This window comes from Ptychodera flava, chromosome 3 (genome assembly GCF_041260155.1).
Source record: "Ptychodera flava strain L36383 chromosome 3, AS_Pfla_20210202, whole genome shotgun sequence".
Classification (NCBI taxonomy): Eukaryota; Metazoa; Hemichordata; class Enteropneusta; family Ptychoderidae; genus Ptychodera; species Ptychodera flava.
The window spans coordinates 3,684,920-3,704,714 of NC_091930.1; the positions used below are offsets into that span (position 1 = coordinate 3,684,920).

A 19,795-nucleotide genomic window follows, 5' to 3' on the forward strand; every position below is an offset into this window, starting at 1 on the left:
GTAATTGGATGCCTTAGCATCCAAGCAAGTTTAGTATGTGAAAGAAAAACCCCAATGACGCTTATATTTGGTCTTCATTAAAATGAAAATAATAGTACTTTGATTTGAATTTGTCATATCATATCTGGGTAATGTATTCAAGAGCAAATGCTGAACATGTATGTACTATTATTGATCTTGACGAGCTAATCCCTTATCACTGTAACTTTACAGAAAATGGAGGAAAAACAAGTATTGCCGCCCGCGACTCTCATTGTACTCGAAAGATGGGGTTTTCCGATTCTTGGAGGTATTCCAGCTGCCTTGTATTTGCTCATTTATCTGCTGAAATCGACAGGATTCAGGATATATTGCACCATCCTGGAAGCCGATAAATACACTACAAGAGAAGCAAAACGTCTCGGCATACGCCTTCTGTTACCAGAACTAAAACCACACTACAGTTCTACAAAACCAACGCCAACATGGCTTGAGGCACACAGAACTTACTATCCCCATTTAGAAAAGCTGCAAAATATAAAGTTCATCTTCGGTTTTGGATTGGTAACATCTTCAATTGCATGTGATATAAGGAACGTGGTATTTCCCGTTTCTAATTCTGCGTAGTCAATGTGTGGTGTCCGGATTTCATCACAAAAGAAACTTTAGATTATAGTGAACGAAAATTTCAGAATCGTTGTGAACTTCTTGACCTTGAAAATCGCACTGCCGACATAATTCTTTCGATGGGACCTTTAGTATTTGACCACTTTAAAATCAGATATAGTGATCTACAATCAAAACATTATCAGCTAATTCCAAAACCTTTTGAAAGATATTTTGATCTACCGTTACTAGAAGTTGATCAATCGCGAGACACAATTCTACACTTTACAATTCTGTCATTGTTTGAAAAGACTGTAATTGATGAACTTTCTCCAAATAATGTTCTGCAGCAAGCAATGAATCTAATGGCGAAATCGTATGAAGACAAATTTGAAGATCCTCCAAAATGGACAATTCTCTGCACAGAAAAAACAAGTGATAGAATAATCAGATCACGTTTAGATCCACACTCCAACCTGTATGTATACGTTAAACGACTGAAGTCAACTGACTACATTCATGAACTGCGTTATTCACACATTTTTATAATGCCACATCGGTCAGTCGATATGTTCAGTTTAACAATCGCCGCCATGGCTAGCGGAAAACCAGTAATCGTTCCTGCGATGTCAGAATGTGACATGTTCATTCGGAAATACTTACCCTTGTACCGAGATAATATGGTCGTAGATATGCGATGTGGTCCGCAAAAATTATGCGAAAGGATTGTAAATATCCTCCAAAACTACCCTGTGTACATGAAGCAAGCAAAGAAGGTCAGGTGTATCCTGCAAGAAGACCTCGTGAAGGAAATCGATAAAATGAACACTATGTTAGTAGATGAAGTCACTGTGCATGTGCAACTCTCAAGAACACAGCAAGTGGCAACTGTGCCTTCCTATAGGGATTCTACTCAGGCTTATGGTAAGGTTGTAAAATCCTTTTACATGTATTAGAAGACACGTTAGTGCATTTAACTCAATCAACAATTTAATCATTTTTGCGCCAGATGCATACCTCATTTATCCACTGGCAATGCCATGACAATGGTAACTTTTCCTTCATCATTATCAAGTGAATAAAATCTAACATTTTATTTTCAAATTACTTCCCTGTACCTAAATGCAAGCTAGTTACATTTGTAAGTCTTAAATTCCTGCTTCCGTAAAGTTAAACGTTTTGTAACAAAATGCTATAATCCTTTTTATCGATATTGGTTCATCAGCTTCTCAAACGTCACGGGACACCCACACGGACAATGAACAACGCGATTCCGGTAAGTATCTTTAACAGCTATGACTGGTAACAGCATTGCCTTATCATCAAATTGTACAAGTTGAGTTTGTATAAACGTCGCTGGCGTGAATATATAAATGGAAGCCGTATCCCACGAGTTTATAATTTATTTAGACTATGGGAACTTCTACAGTGAAAGTACGCCTACGTGTTTTCTTCCTTCTTGTATGCATTCAGTCTGTGATATTTTTATACAGAATGAGACACCATTTTCTATCGCATTGCCTGTTTTTCGTTCAGCTACAGTCAGTTTGCGGATCGACCCTTCCTATGGAAACTCTACAAATGATATGTCTCACGTGGAAGGCGCGTTTAACCAAGAGCATCGACAAGAACTTATATGTCAACTGATGAATGGTATTCACGATGACCTCGATGTCCAAAAAGTAGAAAAGGGTTGTCTTCGGTATGTGACGAAATGTGGATCATTAGAAGCACTTGAAGCCCTGTGGAGTGAATATACCAGTGGACGACTAGACAAAACCATCCATTCTACAATCATCACACCAACACTACTCAGCAAGATTCAAGCTCACTACCTAACCCTTGATATCTACATTCCAGTACAGGAGTATTTACTCTGTAAGAGGGAACTGCCACTGATCTCAGGTGGTTAACCTACATAGCATTTTTCTGTTCCTCGTAAATAAATTCGGGTGAAAATTTATCGCGATGGATCAAATTCTTCCATATCTTCTTTTTGACTGTCAAAAGAGTTTAATCGTGTCTTTTTGTGTTTATGACGGTCCTACTTGTAACAGTACTGTGAAGTTTATTTCTGCTGACAAAGATATATGGTACACGCAAGCTGTCACCATAATTATTATAAACCAACAATCACGCTAATACACTGGCATTGGGCATTAATAAAGAGGCAAGTTTAATGTTTTGAAAATCCGGCTGCTGTATAATCATACATTACGTTATAAAATTAACATGGTTTCGACTTGGATGACTGTTAGGGCTTTAACCTTACCAAGTTGCTCGGGGATGCAGAACCAACTAGCTTAGCTAGGATTTTGGTATTTAAAATTTGACAGCTGGAAAATTCCAGGGGACAGGCTCCCTCCCAGCAGACTACGACCTCCTGGCTGCGTTCACAAAACAGCGAGGGAGGCACCGGAGGAATTCAGGGGAGATTAGAAAATTTGGGGCTCAATGGCCAAGAATGAGTTCCACGGTCGTGAAAACATAAAACAAATGTAGCCCGCCATCCTAATTACAAAAGGTCATTAAATGAGTCTATTAGTAATTAATTGACAGGATGTTGCCAAACAATTTTGCATACAATCCTTACACTTAACAGATTATCACTGGTACCATATTTCATAAGTTTGATGCAGTATTTACAACACTATAAGATCAACATCTGTACCAAATGTCATCAAATTTGACTCAGTATTTGTAGATATATCACTCTAATTAGAAAAGTTCATTACATAAGTAATTACAAATTAATTAACATGACACTAATAAAATGAAAGTTGGTGTAGTATTTCTTGACACATCAGCCTAATTACGAAACTTAAGTAATTGACATGATACTGCTACATGCCGTGAAACAAATTGATGTGCATATGTATGAAATAGGTCAATGTCCTTGTACCAACTTTGAATGATAAAGGTTGAAATATGTCTGAGCGATGGGTCTGTACATGAAAAAATCGTAACAAAATGGCAGCCACACAGCCATATTTGATCTTACTGTCTAAAAAATCAAAATGCATATGTATGACATAAGTCAAAGTCCATGTACCAACTTCGAAAACAATCGGTTGAGACTTGCCAGAGTTATGGCTCCCAATATGAAAAAAAAAATATAACAAAATGGCAACCATGCAGCCATATTCAATCTTATCGTAAAATAAATCAATGTGCATATGCATGACATAGGTCAATGTCCTTGTACCAAGTTTGAATAAAATCGGTTGAGACTGGCCTGAGTTATGGCTAAGGACATGAAAAAATTGTAACAAAATGGCTGCCATGCGGCCATATTAGATCATATCATGAAACAAATTGACGTCCATATGTATGACATAGGTCAATGTCCTTGTACCAACTTTGAATAAAATCGGTTGAGACATGCCTGAGTTATGGCTCAGTACATGAAAAAATTGTAACAAAATGGCCGCCATGCAGCCATATTGGATCATGTCGTGAAACAAATTGACGTGCATATGTATGACATAGGTCAATGTCCTTGTACCAACTTTCAATAAAATCGGTTGAAACATGTCTGAGTTATGGCTCTGTACATGAAAAAATCGTAATAAAATGGCCGCACGGCGGCCATATTGGATCGTATCACAAAACAAATCGACGTGCATATGTATGACATATGAAGTAATCCTTGTACCAAGTTTGAATGAAATCGCTCCAGGCATCACTGAGATATCTGCGTGAACTGACGCACGGACGCACGGACGGACGCACGGACATGACCAAACCTTTAAGTCCCCCCCCCCGGACGGTGTCCGTGGGGACTAAAAACAAAGCGAGAACAATTTTATCACTTTTCATTACCTTTATCTCGAAAAAATCTTAACGTATATGATTTTTCGTAAAAAACCGAACATATGGGTCTAGTAACGGGGCAACAGCTGCAACTGTTGATATGTTTTTAAATATTTCTATGCAATATATCAAATACAGTTTCTCGCTGTCTCCCTATAGCATACTGAAAAACACAATATTCAGTTTGTCGACTAAGCCTGTATATAGGCTAAATATATATTGGGTGCTCACTAGAGGCAAGACTGAAAGTCATTTAAAGTATTTCGCGCCTCGAAAGTCAAAGACTTAATCTTTGCTCAAACTTTCCATAAAGAATATTTCAACAATTCTCTTGCAAAATCAAGAGTAAAAATAGGGGCTCACCCTGCTAAGTTTTGGTACTAGGTAAAACAAATAACTCAAGATTTACTGATATTTAACATTCAAAATGGCCGCCATTACTGTGTTAACTCTATGGAGAAAAATAAAATTTTCGAATTTCGAAAAACTAAGCCAGTGAAAAGTTTTCTTACGCCAAGAGATTTAAATTGAACCCCAAACAAGTGGTATATCAGAAAAGAATTGTAAAAGTTTGAGAGTCCAAATTTGTGTCCCCGAGGCGCGTTTTATCTTAATTGTAAATGATACAAACGGACGGTACACATCTTTGGTAGTTCATAATTAAGATTGGAAGTATTAATAATTAATCAGACAATTCCTCTAGCTCCCCTGCAGTGCCAATGTCAATGCATACCGACAGTAACAGAGATCGCTCTGACTCTGATGTAGTTGAACAGAAGTGTCGGTCAGTTATTGACGCTCAATGACAGTGAAATATACTTGTACACAAGATAAATCAAGAGAGTAAAACATGATATGGAAGACCAGGAAACTGGAAAGTATCAGGAATTTTTAAAATCTGACATATGAACATTGTACAATATTAAAGAAAAGAGATGGGTAAGAATATTGAGGAGGGTCTGAATTAAGATTTCAATCGCGATTACTCCAGCTCCTCCCCAACGCCTCACCATTATTTGTGAATGCAGCCTTACCATGCTACTTTAATGGAATTGAATTTAAGAAATAAAGATGTGATTATTATGTATTAAAACTGAGATTACACTATCCGGTATACCCGCGTTTACTGACAATATCTTTCAATTTCTGCAGGTTCTGTGACAATGCCATGTCGTCGTCACAGTATAGGTGCAACAACTGAACCGAGAGCTGTTCCACGTCACCGTACAGCACAAAACGATACAGTGGACACTCTAAATCTGGTTCTGTCACGGATGCAAATACAAGACAGCCACCCTCACTCCACATTGTTCAGTCGAGATGACATCCGTGTCGAAGAATTGCATCACTACAAAACAACGTTCACCAAAACACATGGCAAAGTAACAACAGACGTCTATGTCCAAGAAGCAAGGCTCGGGGCATACCAGAGCAAAAAGGATGCGCTTGTCAGGGATTTCACTGCTCAAACAACACATATTTGGCAGATGGAGAATGCTACGGAATCTGACTTCATCCAGCTAAAGATAGGGACCACTAGCTACAGCCGTCAGAAGAAGGTGGAATTGCGTGAAGACAACGAAGTGTTGACGTTGTACAAGTTGAAGGGTGAGCTAGGACGCGTCACTGAAGGTAAGCATAGCTTTTATGAGGAGAAACAACACTCGTTAGGGGTGGACCATTTGATATCCGAGCGGGGGACTTGGAATGGGGAGGGGGAATCCGAGAGGTTACTTTTTATAAATCCATCGAATGTCGATGTGCCCTATTTTCGGCGCACCCTTTGTTCATGACAATGTCATAACATATGAATTGACTACATTTCATTAGTGCCCTTGTTGACCAGTATTTTAACTGACACCTTTGCTGTTGTTTTACGTGTACCCAGTGTTTCAATCTGAAACATTAAGTAGCATCATTCATTTTTGTGCATCTGCTGCAGTTTCTAATCCCTACTCTTTAAAATATCTTGAATACTCAATTCAGCTTGTTCACATAGCCTGCATTGGATATCCTGTGTCCATTGTTGTTCACTACAATGATGTGCTAGGCTTATCATAACTTGTGAACCAAAGTATTTGTGGTACATATTAAAGGGGTTTCCGCAGTCACCTCAATATTTAATATTCCTAGAACTACTTTTTTTCTAATTTCTAACGACTTTACGCCAAACATTTGCAATGCAATGTAGCGAGGGTTAGACAAGGGTACTAGAATTTGACAGAAATAGATCAAATAGACTTATGTCCTAAAATAATAACTTATGATTTTTGTCTTTCACAGCATGTTATCCGAAACACCTGTTAATATTCAAATAGATGCTGCATTCGAAAATGAATAGCGATACCCTGAATTTGAACCAATGTATCATATAAACTTTTGAAACAGAAACACCGAGCACTTCTGTAGCATTTAGGGGAGCTACATATACTGAGCTACACTTTGATTGTTTTTGCATTAAATTGCATTTCTTTGCATTCTTTGTGAAAAAATATATTTTACCTATTTGGATATTCACTTGTCTCTGCTGACATGGCAATGATTGGAATTAAGTAAATTTTCCATCAGATTCGGAAATCATTTTCTGTCATGTATTTTGAGTCTCCGTGAAAACTATGTTTAAAACACTCAAAATGGCAACAAGATAACTCCATTTTACCATGTAAAATTCAAAATTTCTGCATCAGAAAGGAAACACCAAAAAATCCACTAATTGGATTAATTGTGTCATTTCAGTGTTCAACTACCTCTTTGCATTTGCAGTCTTTCAAATCCTTGTGCCGCATGTTTTAATTAGCCTACTGCCTAGAACAAACTTAATCATAGTGGTAATGGTTTTCTTATAGATTGAAACGTCGATGACTTCTTATTTGCCTCCATCAGTAATTTTGCTGTAGTAAAGAATTCTGGCATTCAGCATACGTATTCGCGCGAAGATATTTCTCTCCGACGGGAAATAAGAATGAAAGAGGCCTGGATTTATACAGTAAGAAATACAGTTCTTTGTGTGAAGCAGGGAGTAAAAAATAATGTTCCTGAGTCAATCCTTCGCCCAATACAGAATGGTCCACCCCTTAATTAGAAAAGCCTTGTCAAAATACCACAAATGTATAAATTTTATAACTGATACGTGTCTAAAAATGCATAAGTTTTGTAAACAGTCTTGTGTATCATTCCTTTCAAGACCATTTTCATTTTTATCAATTACATTTATTTTTATTGCTTCATATTCACGGTCTTTGATAGCAGAACCATGTCCAGGGAATGTAATCCTGCTAAATTCCCTCGCACTGGAACTGTTAAAACTGAACCTTGTATATATAAGACTAAATCACAAATAATTGTTACACAATCATTCATCAAAACTTGTGCGTACCACGCATTATTTTTCAGCGTTTTTTTTGTAGTCACGTACGTTATAATACATGTTCATTTTCCGGCTACGACTCCTTGATTCCAGTTTAACCAAAAAATCTAACGACAACGTCACAAATATAAATAACTTTAATAAAAATATGAGCCAATACCAAGTTTCAGTCGATAAGTAGGAGATAGTTTTCTGAAAAGCTTTTATGGGAGCGCTCCGGATTCATGTAAATGAGGGTTGAATTCTAAGAAATCGCTGACCGTAGTGGTGTGCGGAGATTGATGAAGTGATCGCAAACGAAGTTAGTGGGTCTCTAGGAGCATGGTAAAATACGGATTCAAATACCACTTAAGTGCATGGGAGCCTACTGAAATATTGTCATTTATCCAAGACTTTTGAATGCAATAGGTACCAAGTACATTATTTTTAGGCGTGTGTTCACGAATACCTCTTCGCAAAACTCTGAAGCTAAAAGATGGGGGTCTTGAAAAAACAGAGAAGCTGAAAGGGAGACTTGAAAAAATATATAATGGAAGGGCTTTTTTGTGAGACTCACAGTAACAGGCCAAAGGCGACTAACCAACACATTTGTTGTACCAAAATACAAAAAGTTAATAAATGATATTTACACAAGATCTGAGCATGTTCATTTCAGCCAGTTCCAGACTGAATTAACTTGCTATCTATTCAATTTTGCCACTCAGCTGTCATGTTTTGTGTACAATGTCGCTACAGGTATATCCAGTCTCTGAAAACCAGTATGTATGTATGTATGTATGTATGTATGTATGTATGTATGTATGTATGTATGTATGTATGTATGTATGTGTATGCATGTATGGTGTGTGTGTGTGTGTGTGTATGCATGCATGATACACCATGCATGCATGCATGTACGTCATATGTATGTTCATACATATGCATGCATATGTGTGTATGAGTGCATGTATGTATGTATGTATGTATGTATGTATGTATGTATGTATGTATGTATGTATGTATGTATGTATGTATGTATGTATGTATGTATGTATTGTGTGTGTGTGTGTGTGTGTGTGTGTGTGTGTGTGTGTATGTATGTATGTATGTATGTATGTATGTATGTATGTATGTACCGGTATGTATGTGCAACAATGTACATGTGTGTGTATGTATGTATGTATGTATGTATGTATGTATGTATGTATGTATGTATGTATGTATGTATGTATGTATGTATGTGTGTGTGTGTATGTATGCATGCATGATAGACCCACGCATGCATGCATGTACATACATACGTATGTCCATACATATACATGCATATGTGTGTATGAGTATATGTATGTATGTATGTATGTATGTATGTATGTATGTATGTATGCATGCATGATGCACCCACGCACGCATGCATGCATGCATGTACGTACATACATATGTATGTACATATGCATGCATGCATCTATGTACGTGTGGAGGTTTGTATGAATGCATGCATGTTTTTATTCCTGTATGTATGTATGTATGTATGTATGTATGTATGTATATGTATGTATATGTATGCATGTATACATACATGCATGCATGTGTACATATTTGAAAGACTTTGAAGCAAAATGATAGAGGCTACAAAATACACTTAAACTGATACTGGAGACTTGAAAAAATACCGTGACTTATAACGGCCATTGGCGACTAAGAGATTTGTTGTACCAAAATACAAAAAGTGAATAAATGATATTTACACAAGATCTGAGCATGTACATTTCAGCTAGTTCTAGACTGAATTGACTTGCTATCAATTCAATTTTGCCAGCTTCTTGTCAGGGCTCTGTTATTACTGAGCTGTAATGTTTTGCATACAATGTTGCTGCAGGTATTTCCAGGTTCTGCGAAAAGTTACACAACTCAGCTCTCAGGCTGAACAGAACCCCTGGAAATGAAAGTTTTATAGGGTCTATTCATTGTACATGCGATGTTTTATGTGAATTTGAAATATCGAATTTTGATATCCCTCAGCCCTATGAAAGTCTGGTGTTCAGTTTGTCATCATGGCCTGTACCTCTATGGCCATGTTCATCATCACACGACAACAAAGTGGTCTTTCCAAGAGTTCCAGGTATAAAAATGAGTAAACAGCTTCCTTCAGCAAAAAGTGTAAATGTCAAACTTTCATGTTAAAGGCAGTTGTCATTTTTAATGGCCAGGGAAGGGTTGAGAAGATTGCCTCGTGCATTCCAAGATTTTAGTAGCGTTCCTCATCTGCACATACTGCAAATTTGCAATGCCCTCCCCTTGATGAATCTCACTTTTTGTATCTCTTGCCATACTCACACACAATTGCATACACATATCATAAGAACACACACATACCCACACACACACACACACATACACACACCTAAACACGAACACACGAACACATGAATTAGCATACATAATATATATATATATATATATATATATATATATATATATATATATATATATATATATATATATATATATATATATATATATATATATATATATATATATATATATATATATATGCCTCGTATGTCGAACGTCGCTCGCTCCATAGGATTCAATGGTAACTCGTCGATGACGTCGCGAGCCGCATAGTCATCACCGGACTGAAAGTGAACCAGAACTATTTTCAACTTGAAAACTTTTGGATGTAAAAAGTATTGAAATTTCTGTTTTGCACAGAAAATCCGGTTTTTGGAAAATTTCGCATAAAAATATTGATAAACCGCATAACAGTAGGTTAAACATATCAATGCGCCATTCGATGATGAAAATCGTTCTATTTTTAACAGTTTTTCGTCTAAAATGAAAATAAAGCATTTGACTATAATTTGCCAATAAACGTAAATATTTTTGGTGCAAACTGAGTAAGAGAGGCATGTAATAAAAACATTATAGCCCAAACAAGGGACTATGTACCCTCGGGGCAGGAGACCATTTGCCCTCCTTACGTCGGGCAAATGGTCACCTACCCTCGGGCACATAGTCCCATGTTTGGGCTATAATATATATATATATATATATATATATATATATATATATATATATATATATATATATATATATATATATATATATTTATAACACACCACATGCTCATATCATGTCGCGATTCGCTAGAATACGTCACGTGACGTGAATATAGATACGTCTAGTCCCCACCAGATCGACAAAAGTGACGTCAGAGGGTATTTTTTGAAAAGCTATTTCCCTAGGGAAATAGTTCTGACCAAATTTGGAAAAGTGCCCGGTCACGTGACCGTAGTGTCGTCTGCAGCTTTGAAACAATGGCGGGTGACTGGAACGTGATGTGCGTCCGGGATAGGTGACGACACATTCTCTAAAACAGATTTTCCAACATTTTCCAACATTCCAACAGCGTAGGAACTTGAACAGCTCATCGATGGAAAAGATTAAAGTGCAACTAAGGATGTCGCTAGGTATGCTTAGAATATTTTTTGAAAGAAAGTGGTACCACGTACAACTGAAACCGCTGTACGTCGCCCAGTAAACTTGTCACAATGGATTGTTGCGGTGCAAAATATCAAAACACATTAAAAACTAGATAACACAACATGAGCATGTGGTGTGTTATAAAACACCTATAGCCTGGTCTTTATTCGGGCTATAGCGCTCGTCTATTACCCCTCGTGGCCGTGTGTTACCAGAAACACATCGCTATACCCCTCGGCCTACGGCCTCGGGGAATAGCGATGTGTTTCTGGTAACACACGGCCCCTCGGGGTAATAGACGGGTGCTATAGCCCTCATGACCAGGCAATAGGTGTTTAATATATATATATATATATATATATATATATATATATATATATATATATATATATATATATATATATATATATATATATATATGAACAGTGGCTTGGTGTCAAAAAATGAACAGTGCTCAATGCGTTTCCACACTGAGGGTAACGAAGTATTGCTAGCAATGGAACTTGAAGTTGTTACTGTACAGTCTGTGCAATCATCAGGAGTGATATAGACATCAGGCCTGTAGCTACGTATAGGGTCAGGTGTGTATGCAAATAGGGCTGTTGTCATGCACAATCAAGCGTCAATGAGAAGGAATTTGCTCCTGTGTCTACATTTTAGAAATAATTTCTGAGTGTAAAAATTGTTCAGGAGTTTTGACTTTTCTGAGTAGATAATATGCAATTTCTTTGTGATGCAGACGTTACAGCGTATTGTTTTGGTTGAGTATAGGGCTGGGCTCTGTCAATTATAGACTATGTGATGTTGTATTTTGTGGTGTTGTCCTTCAGGGTCCATATGTATTTTGAGAGTTCCGTGCTGTTCCTGTGTTTTGATGTTTTGAAAGTGTATTTGTGGTATGTATATCTTGTTTTAAAAGATGAGTCCATAAGTCCGATGTAGTGATTTGCATCATCGCTTGTAGTAACGGTGGCTTTATACACTACTGAGGATGTGAGGCAGTTTCAGGATAATGGGCAATTTTCTTTTTTTGCGTCGGTTGCATGACTTAATGGCTGGTTGTTGTCGTTGTGTAGGAGGTGGTTGTTATGGGCTCTGATGATGCTGCCCATATTTCTTGTACAGCTGTAGCTGACTTTCACATTGTTTTTATTGAAGATCTTGTGTAATGGATGTCCTTTGGGGAAGTTGAATTTAATGAGGTTTAGGAGTCTTCTGCCAATGTTTTTTTTTTACTGCTTTATTCAATTGTGGCATCTTTGGTGATTATGGAGCTTTCTAAAGGTATTGATGTTACAAGGCACTTCTCATGCAGGGATCAGTTGTCTATTTATGACAAATCTCGCAGATTGACTGGACTAATGGGTTACACCAATTATCTGCCAGCCTTGTGATCTTTTAAAGGTGTTGCCAGTCAGTGGTTGGCTATGGTGTCCGCTCGTCCTGAGTGCTGTATCGTATTCAGGGAAGGCCTTTTACAATGTTGGCCTTTGCAGTCCGAGATGCTGGATATCCTTTTGTTGACTGAGATTTGTATTTGTTTCAAGATGGGTGGTGGATGGTTGGATCATTTATCTATGTAGATTAGACAGCTGGTGTTTGCTTTGCTGTAACTTGTAAGGTTAAAATGTTGGTGAGTGTTACATTAAGGTAGTACGCACCTCGAAAAGTGAAAGCTTTAAATTTTTGCTCAAATTTTCCTCAATGAAACTTTCAACCATTCTGTCACCGTGCAAAGTTGGAACTAGTGAAGCAAATCACCCAACATTTCGCGATATTTCAAATTCAAAATGGCCAACCTTCCTGTATTAACTCTATGCGGAAAAATTAAATATTGGATTTTCGAAAAACTAAGACGGTGGCAGTTTTTCTTTCTTCAAAAGCTTTAAAATGAGCCCAAAAAGTGGTTAATCAGAAAAGAATTGTAGAAATTTGAGTCTAACCATCTGTCATCGAGGCACATCACTACCTTAAGGAAATCTGTGGCCTTCATGTTTGCTTGTATGGTGATGCATAGGTCAAATGAATGGAAAATGGAAATGATTTCTTTCTTCATTTTATCGCACTGCCTTGGTGATCTGCTGTTTGTAACTGCGAGGCCGTCACCTTGGAAAAGGCTGACATAGGTTTTTTCACATTCCTGGCCGCTGGGAGTGCGGGATCGACAGTGTTGGAAAACTCGATCCCACACTCTCAGAAACCGTCCCACACTCTGCAGTAAATATTACACGAGCTCTGATTGGATGATGAACAGTCTGTTTTGTTCCACGCCTAAAATGTTATCCAATGGCATGACGAGTATCACATGGACTAGAACTACAAAGTAAGCAGGTCAAAGTACAGTGGCAGACGACAGAGTTGTCACGATTTTTGATAATATTTTACGTGTCCAACATGAATTTAACGCATTTTGTGGTCATGTGAGAAAAAAGAATCTCACACACCAAGGACCTGGGATCAGATTTCTCACACTCGTTGAGGATATTTTGTCTCACACTCGCCTGCGGCTCGTGTGAGACAAAATATCCCAGGTCATATGAGAAATCTGATCCCAGGTCCTTTGGGGTGTGAGATTCTATTATTCCCAGCAAGTATTTGGATGAGTGATGAGATTGTATGATCTGACCAGTTCGCATATTTCTGCTCCATCAATAACCCCATTGTCACATCAAACATGTCACCAGTGGAGCTTTCTTGCAGATTCTTTGTCTTGCAGGATGGACTTTCTTGAATGCATAATGATGTTCACCTCTTAGTCTATGATGCTGGTAAATTTTTGTGCATGCTGGATCACATCTGCTGGCAATTTCTTGGTAATAGAGGGATAGAAGTCAGTGATGCCAAGTGCGATGGATGTGCTGTGTTCTATCTGTTTGAACAGATGAATAAATCACAGGGAGATAGTCACTGAGTCTGGAAATATTCAGAGAATTGACATCATCTATGTATCTGAATGTAAAGTAAAAGTGTGTATATATATATATATATATATATATATATATATATATATATATATATATATATATATATATATATATATATATATATATATATATATATATATATATATATATATATATATATATATATATATATATATATATATATATATATATATATATATATATGCCTCGATGTGAGAGCAAATCAGTGATTTGAATAGGAACATCCGGGGAGTTAGAAGGCCGGTGAACGATGTACTGACCGGTTTCCATGGTTACCCAATCCAGTGAAGCCCTTCGACGTTTTCAACGTCAAAGTAGACGCTTAACGCTAGATGTAAAATATCCATGCGTGAACTTCTATTTTGATTTTCCTTAAAATCTGCTTGATGCTGGTTGATAATGGTAAAATTGTTTGAAAATGCCATGCATGTAACTAAATGTCATATAGCATTGACTGTGAAGAGGCATGAAATAAAAATATTATTGCTTGAATACATGGGTTTATGTGCCCTTGCAGCGGGAGACAATTTGCCCTTCTTGCGTCGGGCAAATTGTCACCTAGCTGCTCTCGGGCACATAAACCCATGTATTCAGGCAATTATATATATATATATATATATATATATATATAATTGCCTGAATACATGGGTTTATATATATATATATATATATATATATATATATATATAATGTCTGACGATAGCATGAATGTGTGAAAACTCTAGTAATAGATATCAAGCATTCTTGATGTAGCCTCATATATATTTAAGCAATAAAGCACACCCAGCGACGGTATACCACGAGATTTTGACCAGTTCACGACATTACAGCGAGTGCATACATGAAGTGAACTGGTCAAAATCGAGTGGTATACTGTTGCTGGTTGTGATTTATTGCTATTATATCATAACAGTATATTGAAATTCTGGCATGGAATGTCAAAAACGGATTTTTGCTCAAGCTGAGAGCTCGCGCGTATGCCAGCTGTGGTATATCGCCAATATACCACGGTTCTTTTCGCGTCTCGACCAATCAGATCGCTGCATTTGCAGCCATCAATATACTGGTATGATATAATACACGTAATAACATCCTTTTGCTTGCTTTGGTCTAAAATGTGTCCATCATGTATGCATGAGTACAATTGATTGCACCGTGTAAAATGTTACCTACCGGTATAGAGAAAAGTGTAGAGTATCTTGACTGACAGGCGTATTTATTTCAAATCCATTCATTAGGGTTTGGATGTGTGAACCAATGGCTTCACAGTGGCATAGCTCAGAATCAGTAAAATCGGAAAACAAATTGCAAACAAACAGATAACAGTCCCTCACTGACTACGCATGGCAGTTGACTGATCTGGGCTACATTACAAAATCAAAACAAGAGAGTGTGTCATTGCCGAGTAAAGGTGGAGCTATGAAAGAGGTTTTAAGTATTTTGTAAAGCACAATTACAATTTATTTTATTTTACTCAAAGCAACTGAGTAGTTGTGTTTGTCTGTCCCAAGATCCTCTGTAGCAGTCTTCAACTTGTTTTACAGCTTTCTACCTACCTGCTCACCTGTATAGGTTAGCTGACTGGCATGTTTTATCCAAGAAACAAGTATGAAGCAATACCATGGATAAACAGAAATGAATGTTTAAATCAGAAACACAATGATAACAGAAATATATGGTATACGGTAGTTCTCTTTTTGGAGGATGTGATGGCCCTGAAAAGGGCCGTTTGGTTTGTGTGTACAATATGTACACGGTGTTGAATTCCAATCTTAGTTGAAACCATTTAGACATCATCTTCAGCATGGCTGCTGTTACCAGGAAGGAGGTCCTTTGTAGAATGGAATTCTGATAACCTTTAGTTGCAGTCTTCATCTGTGTTCTCATCTTCAGTAATTCTGACAAAGGTACTTCACTGATCTTTGTCCATTACATCATCTCCTACTCTGTCAGTCACCATGATTTGACTGTTATGTCCATAGAAAATCAGGTTGCAAATGCCGTCTTCACCTACATTGTACAATGTAACAGAAAGCAAAGAATTTGGATTAACGTTTATGTAGAGAGTTATACATATGGCTTTATGAATATTTCAACTGAGATTTCAATTGCATTTCTTTCAAACTATCTTACTCCACAGTTCTTACTATGGATAAGACCTTTTGGCAGAATTCTGAATAACACAAGACACTAATGGTAAATTTACAATTTAATAATTTGAAAAATCCAACAATCCAGTACTACAAAAGTGATAGACCACATTGTTAAATTGATAGAAAAAAGATGATTTTATAGTTTAGGTTGTAATGTCTATGATTCATATTTGGCAGCTGTCAATAATTTCCTGCAAAATACCTTTACTGTTCAAAATGGAACAGAACCAAAGGCAATACCAAGTACTTATCCTCAAACCAGGTGAAAACATGATCCATCCATCTTATGTGTAAATTTGTAAGTTACGTGCAATAACTACACAATATATACAGCTGAATATTCTGCATCTAAGAATATATGTGAAGGGCAAGAAGAGCTAGAAGAGCTAGAATATAGAAGGCAAAGTTGTTTGTAAAGGCAGCTCTAGACAACTAGGTACAGTAAACACATCAACAGCTAGCACAATGGGTGACAGAAAGAGACATACATTACAGTTATTAGTACCAACATGATGACAATACAGCTAGTTGACTGACATGTAAGGATAATGATCCAAGTTAACCCTTTGAACCCAGCTTGGAAGAAAAAGTTCATATGACATAGGTCACAAGGGGGTCAGGGTGCAAAGGGTTAAAGACTGTGTTTGGATATTTTCATAAGGAGTGCTACATAAGGTCAAAGAAACCTCTGAGTAGCATAAGATAGATTGCAATACAATGTTCAGAGATGTTTTGATCTTAGCCAGTTGATGGTCAGTTTTACAATTTTAAGATAACATCTATTTATGGATCCCTTTTGAGTAAAAATGCGCTGACCTTAAATTTAAAAGCTGAAGTTTCTGAATGTACTTGAATGTACCATTGTTATTTTAAACAAAATACTTTGGCTCAACATATATATTTCAAAAGATAAAACTGCCAAAAGAGCAAGATAAGAAAATGACTCGGTGGAGTTTGTTTGAGAGAAGAAGAAAAATAGTGACAATATCACTGTTCGCTCCCACATAGTTATCAAAAGAAGCCAACAATTGTATGAAACATGGATATACATACAGACAGACTGACATACACAGACAGGCACAGAGTGATGACATTGACCATCAAGTGTGCCTTGGCCCATGGAAAGTGATAAAGATATAACAAACAGCTGAGTGTAATGATAAAATAGTTAAGTATAGAAATAGGGTAAATATGTCATAGCAATTTGATTAGTCTCTTTTCCTTTTCTACTTCTGTGATAATTTTTAAGACAATCAATCTGTAAGGCAGTATATGTATCGATAAATATGTTATCTTTTAGAAGCACAGAGCAAACTGTTCTTGATTTTTCATTTACAGTATTTGACATAGACTGAAATACCAATGTTTACATTTTGCCCATACATCACATACATGGGGAGATTTCAACATACAATCATTAACTCAGAAATCCTACAGGGAAAAGTAAACATTGTTTTCTTCAAGAACATCTGGTGCATCCACATCTGGAACAACTTATAAACTTAACCAATTACACAAGGATGATAACACAAGAGATAAAGTTAAGAAATTTAACTGTGGTGAACTTGACTATTCCTTTCAAATACGGCAAGTTTTCAATCGGGTTCGAACCCACAACATACGGCATCAGTCACCTAGCGGAGAGGCCACAAAGAGAACCACTCGGCTAAATCTCCACTCCCAAAAAAGAGTGGTTCAATAGCCGGCTAAGTTGTTACATTTTTCTGACTGAGACCGCTCCACACCTTACCTAACTTGACTAATATACACTGCATGGTTAATTGCCGGCAAAAATACATCGGGGTGGACCATTTGATAAAGGGAGGGGGTGTCTGAAGATTGATGAGGTACATTATCTTTTTATCCATCCATTATTCTTTTTCCCCACTCTCCCACCTTTTCTTTTTGTCAAATCTTCTCTTTGCTGATTTTTTTATTGACATTGTTTGGATTTTTTTTCCAAATCTGGCAGGAACCCCCCAGGATATCAAATGGTCCACCCCTTTGTATCGACCATCTTTGCATGAGATATACAATGACCATGCAGATGACAGGAAATGTGTCAAAATATTTACAACCTTGATACTCTTAAACATTGAACAAATTTTGAAATATATTGAAACCAAACCTGCTAAAGTCACCTCAGCTATGTTTTCTGATGATTTTTTTACCTCATTTCAACACCAAATACAGTTTCCCATATCAAATGCTACTAAATCACCACATTATATACTCTCAGTTCCAGTAGGTATAAAATTACCGAAAACAATCTTAAAAATACAAAATGAGAGTATCCCTGTAAGATTGACAGTTTTGTAAAGTTGCCCCAAAAAATTCAAAATTCAAGATTTCAACCTAATTTCAAACCCTGGGAACTCGTTTACTTTATCAAAGCAATCAGACTGGTAAATTTTGAGAAACAAATTTTTTGACCAAAAATGACAAAAATTGCCCCAAAATACAAAATAGCAGATTCCATGCTGATTTCAATATATCTTATTAACATAAACCCTAGGAACCTGTACACTAAATATCAAAACTACCAGATCAGTAGTTTTAGGAGAAAAATTTTTTGACCAAAAAAGGCAATAATTGCCCCTAAAAAAATAGCGCCAATGGCACTTGATCACAACTGGCACATTGTGAAACTACTCTATCTCTGGGTACACCTGTACATGAAATACTGAATGGGTAGGTGCTGCGGGTTTGGAGTTTGTCAGTAAATGCACACAGAAAACAAAGTCCCGAAGTAGCAAATTCCAGCCATTTTCAAACCACACTGTTTGTCAGTGGGGTAAGCAGTATTCCCAAAAATCACATTTCCAGGCTAATAGACTATGTTTTACGAAATCACACGTCCTTATTACAAAATAAAACGATCTTTGCCTTTAAATCAATGCGCCAGTAAACAGGTCAGCAGCTAGTTATGTCATCAAGTCTGTAATGTTAAGGGTCATAACAAAGTGAGAAATCTAAAACATTAAATATGTTGTTTTTATCAATTTATTACCAAAAGCGCATGAAAATCTCTGATACTTTGAATCAGCCATCCTGCATATTTGTAACATTCATCAAAACCTCATTTCTGTTCCACAACTCATTAAATAGTCCACAATGCAGGATTGGTGTACATTCCATAACTACATATATGAAAGACCCCTAAAATCAATTAGTTAAAGGGGGGTTAGAAATTTCCCAAAACTATCTAACCGCTGCTCTGTTTGGCTCCATTTTCCGAATCGGAACCTTGAAATTAGTCTGAATATCTCTACCAAATATCAATGCAGTCTGTTCAGCGGTTTTTTTTACTTTTTGTCGTTTACGGAAAATGGACACTGTCCACCACCGGTTGAAGCTAACCCTATATCACAACTTCCAGATGTGATAATGACCTATGGTCATTATGTTAAAAAATACCGCCAATGGCGCTTGGACATAATGACCGCCTAGTAATATCGGCATTTATCAAC

The 19,795-nt window shown here is 36.9% G+C and overlaps 1 protein-coding gene across 1 annotated transcript in view; it reads left to right on the top strand.

The window, feature by feature from the left end:
- Positions 1 to 215: 215 nt before the first annotated feature.
- Positions 216 to 19,795, top strand: part of LOC139129443 (uncharacterized) — a 31,998-nt gene continuing 12,418 nt past the window's right edge. Inside the window, exons 1-5 of the mRNA XM_070695073.1 lie at positions 216 to 289; positions 936 to 1,509; positions 1,811 to 1,861; positions 2,122 to 2,490; positions 5,551 to 6,030. Of these exons, the coding sequence (XP_070551174.1) occupies positions 942 to 1,509; positions 1,811 to 1,861; positions 2,122 to 2,490; positions 5,551 to 6,030 (1,468 nt within the window). The 5' untranslated portion in view covers positions 216 to 289; positions 936 to 941. The remainder of the gene's footprint in view (positions 290 to 935; positions 1,510 to 1,810; positions 1,862 to 2,121; positions 2,491 to 5,550; positions 6,031 to 19,795) is intronic.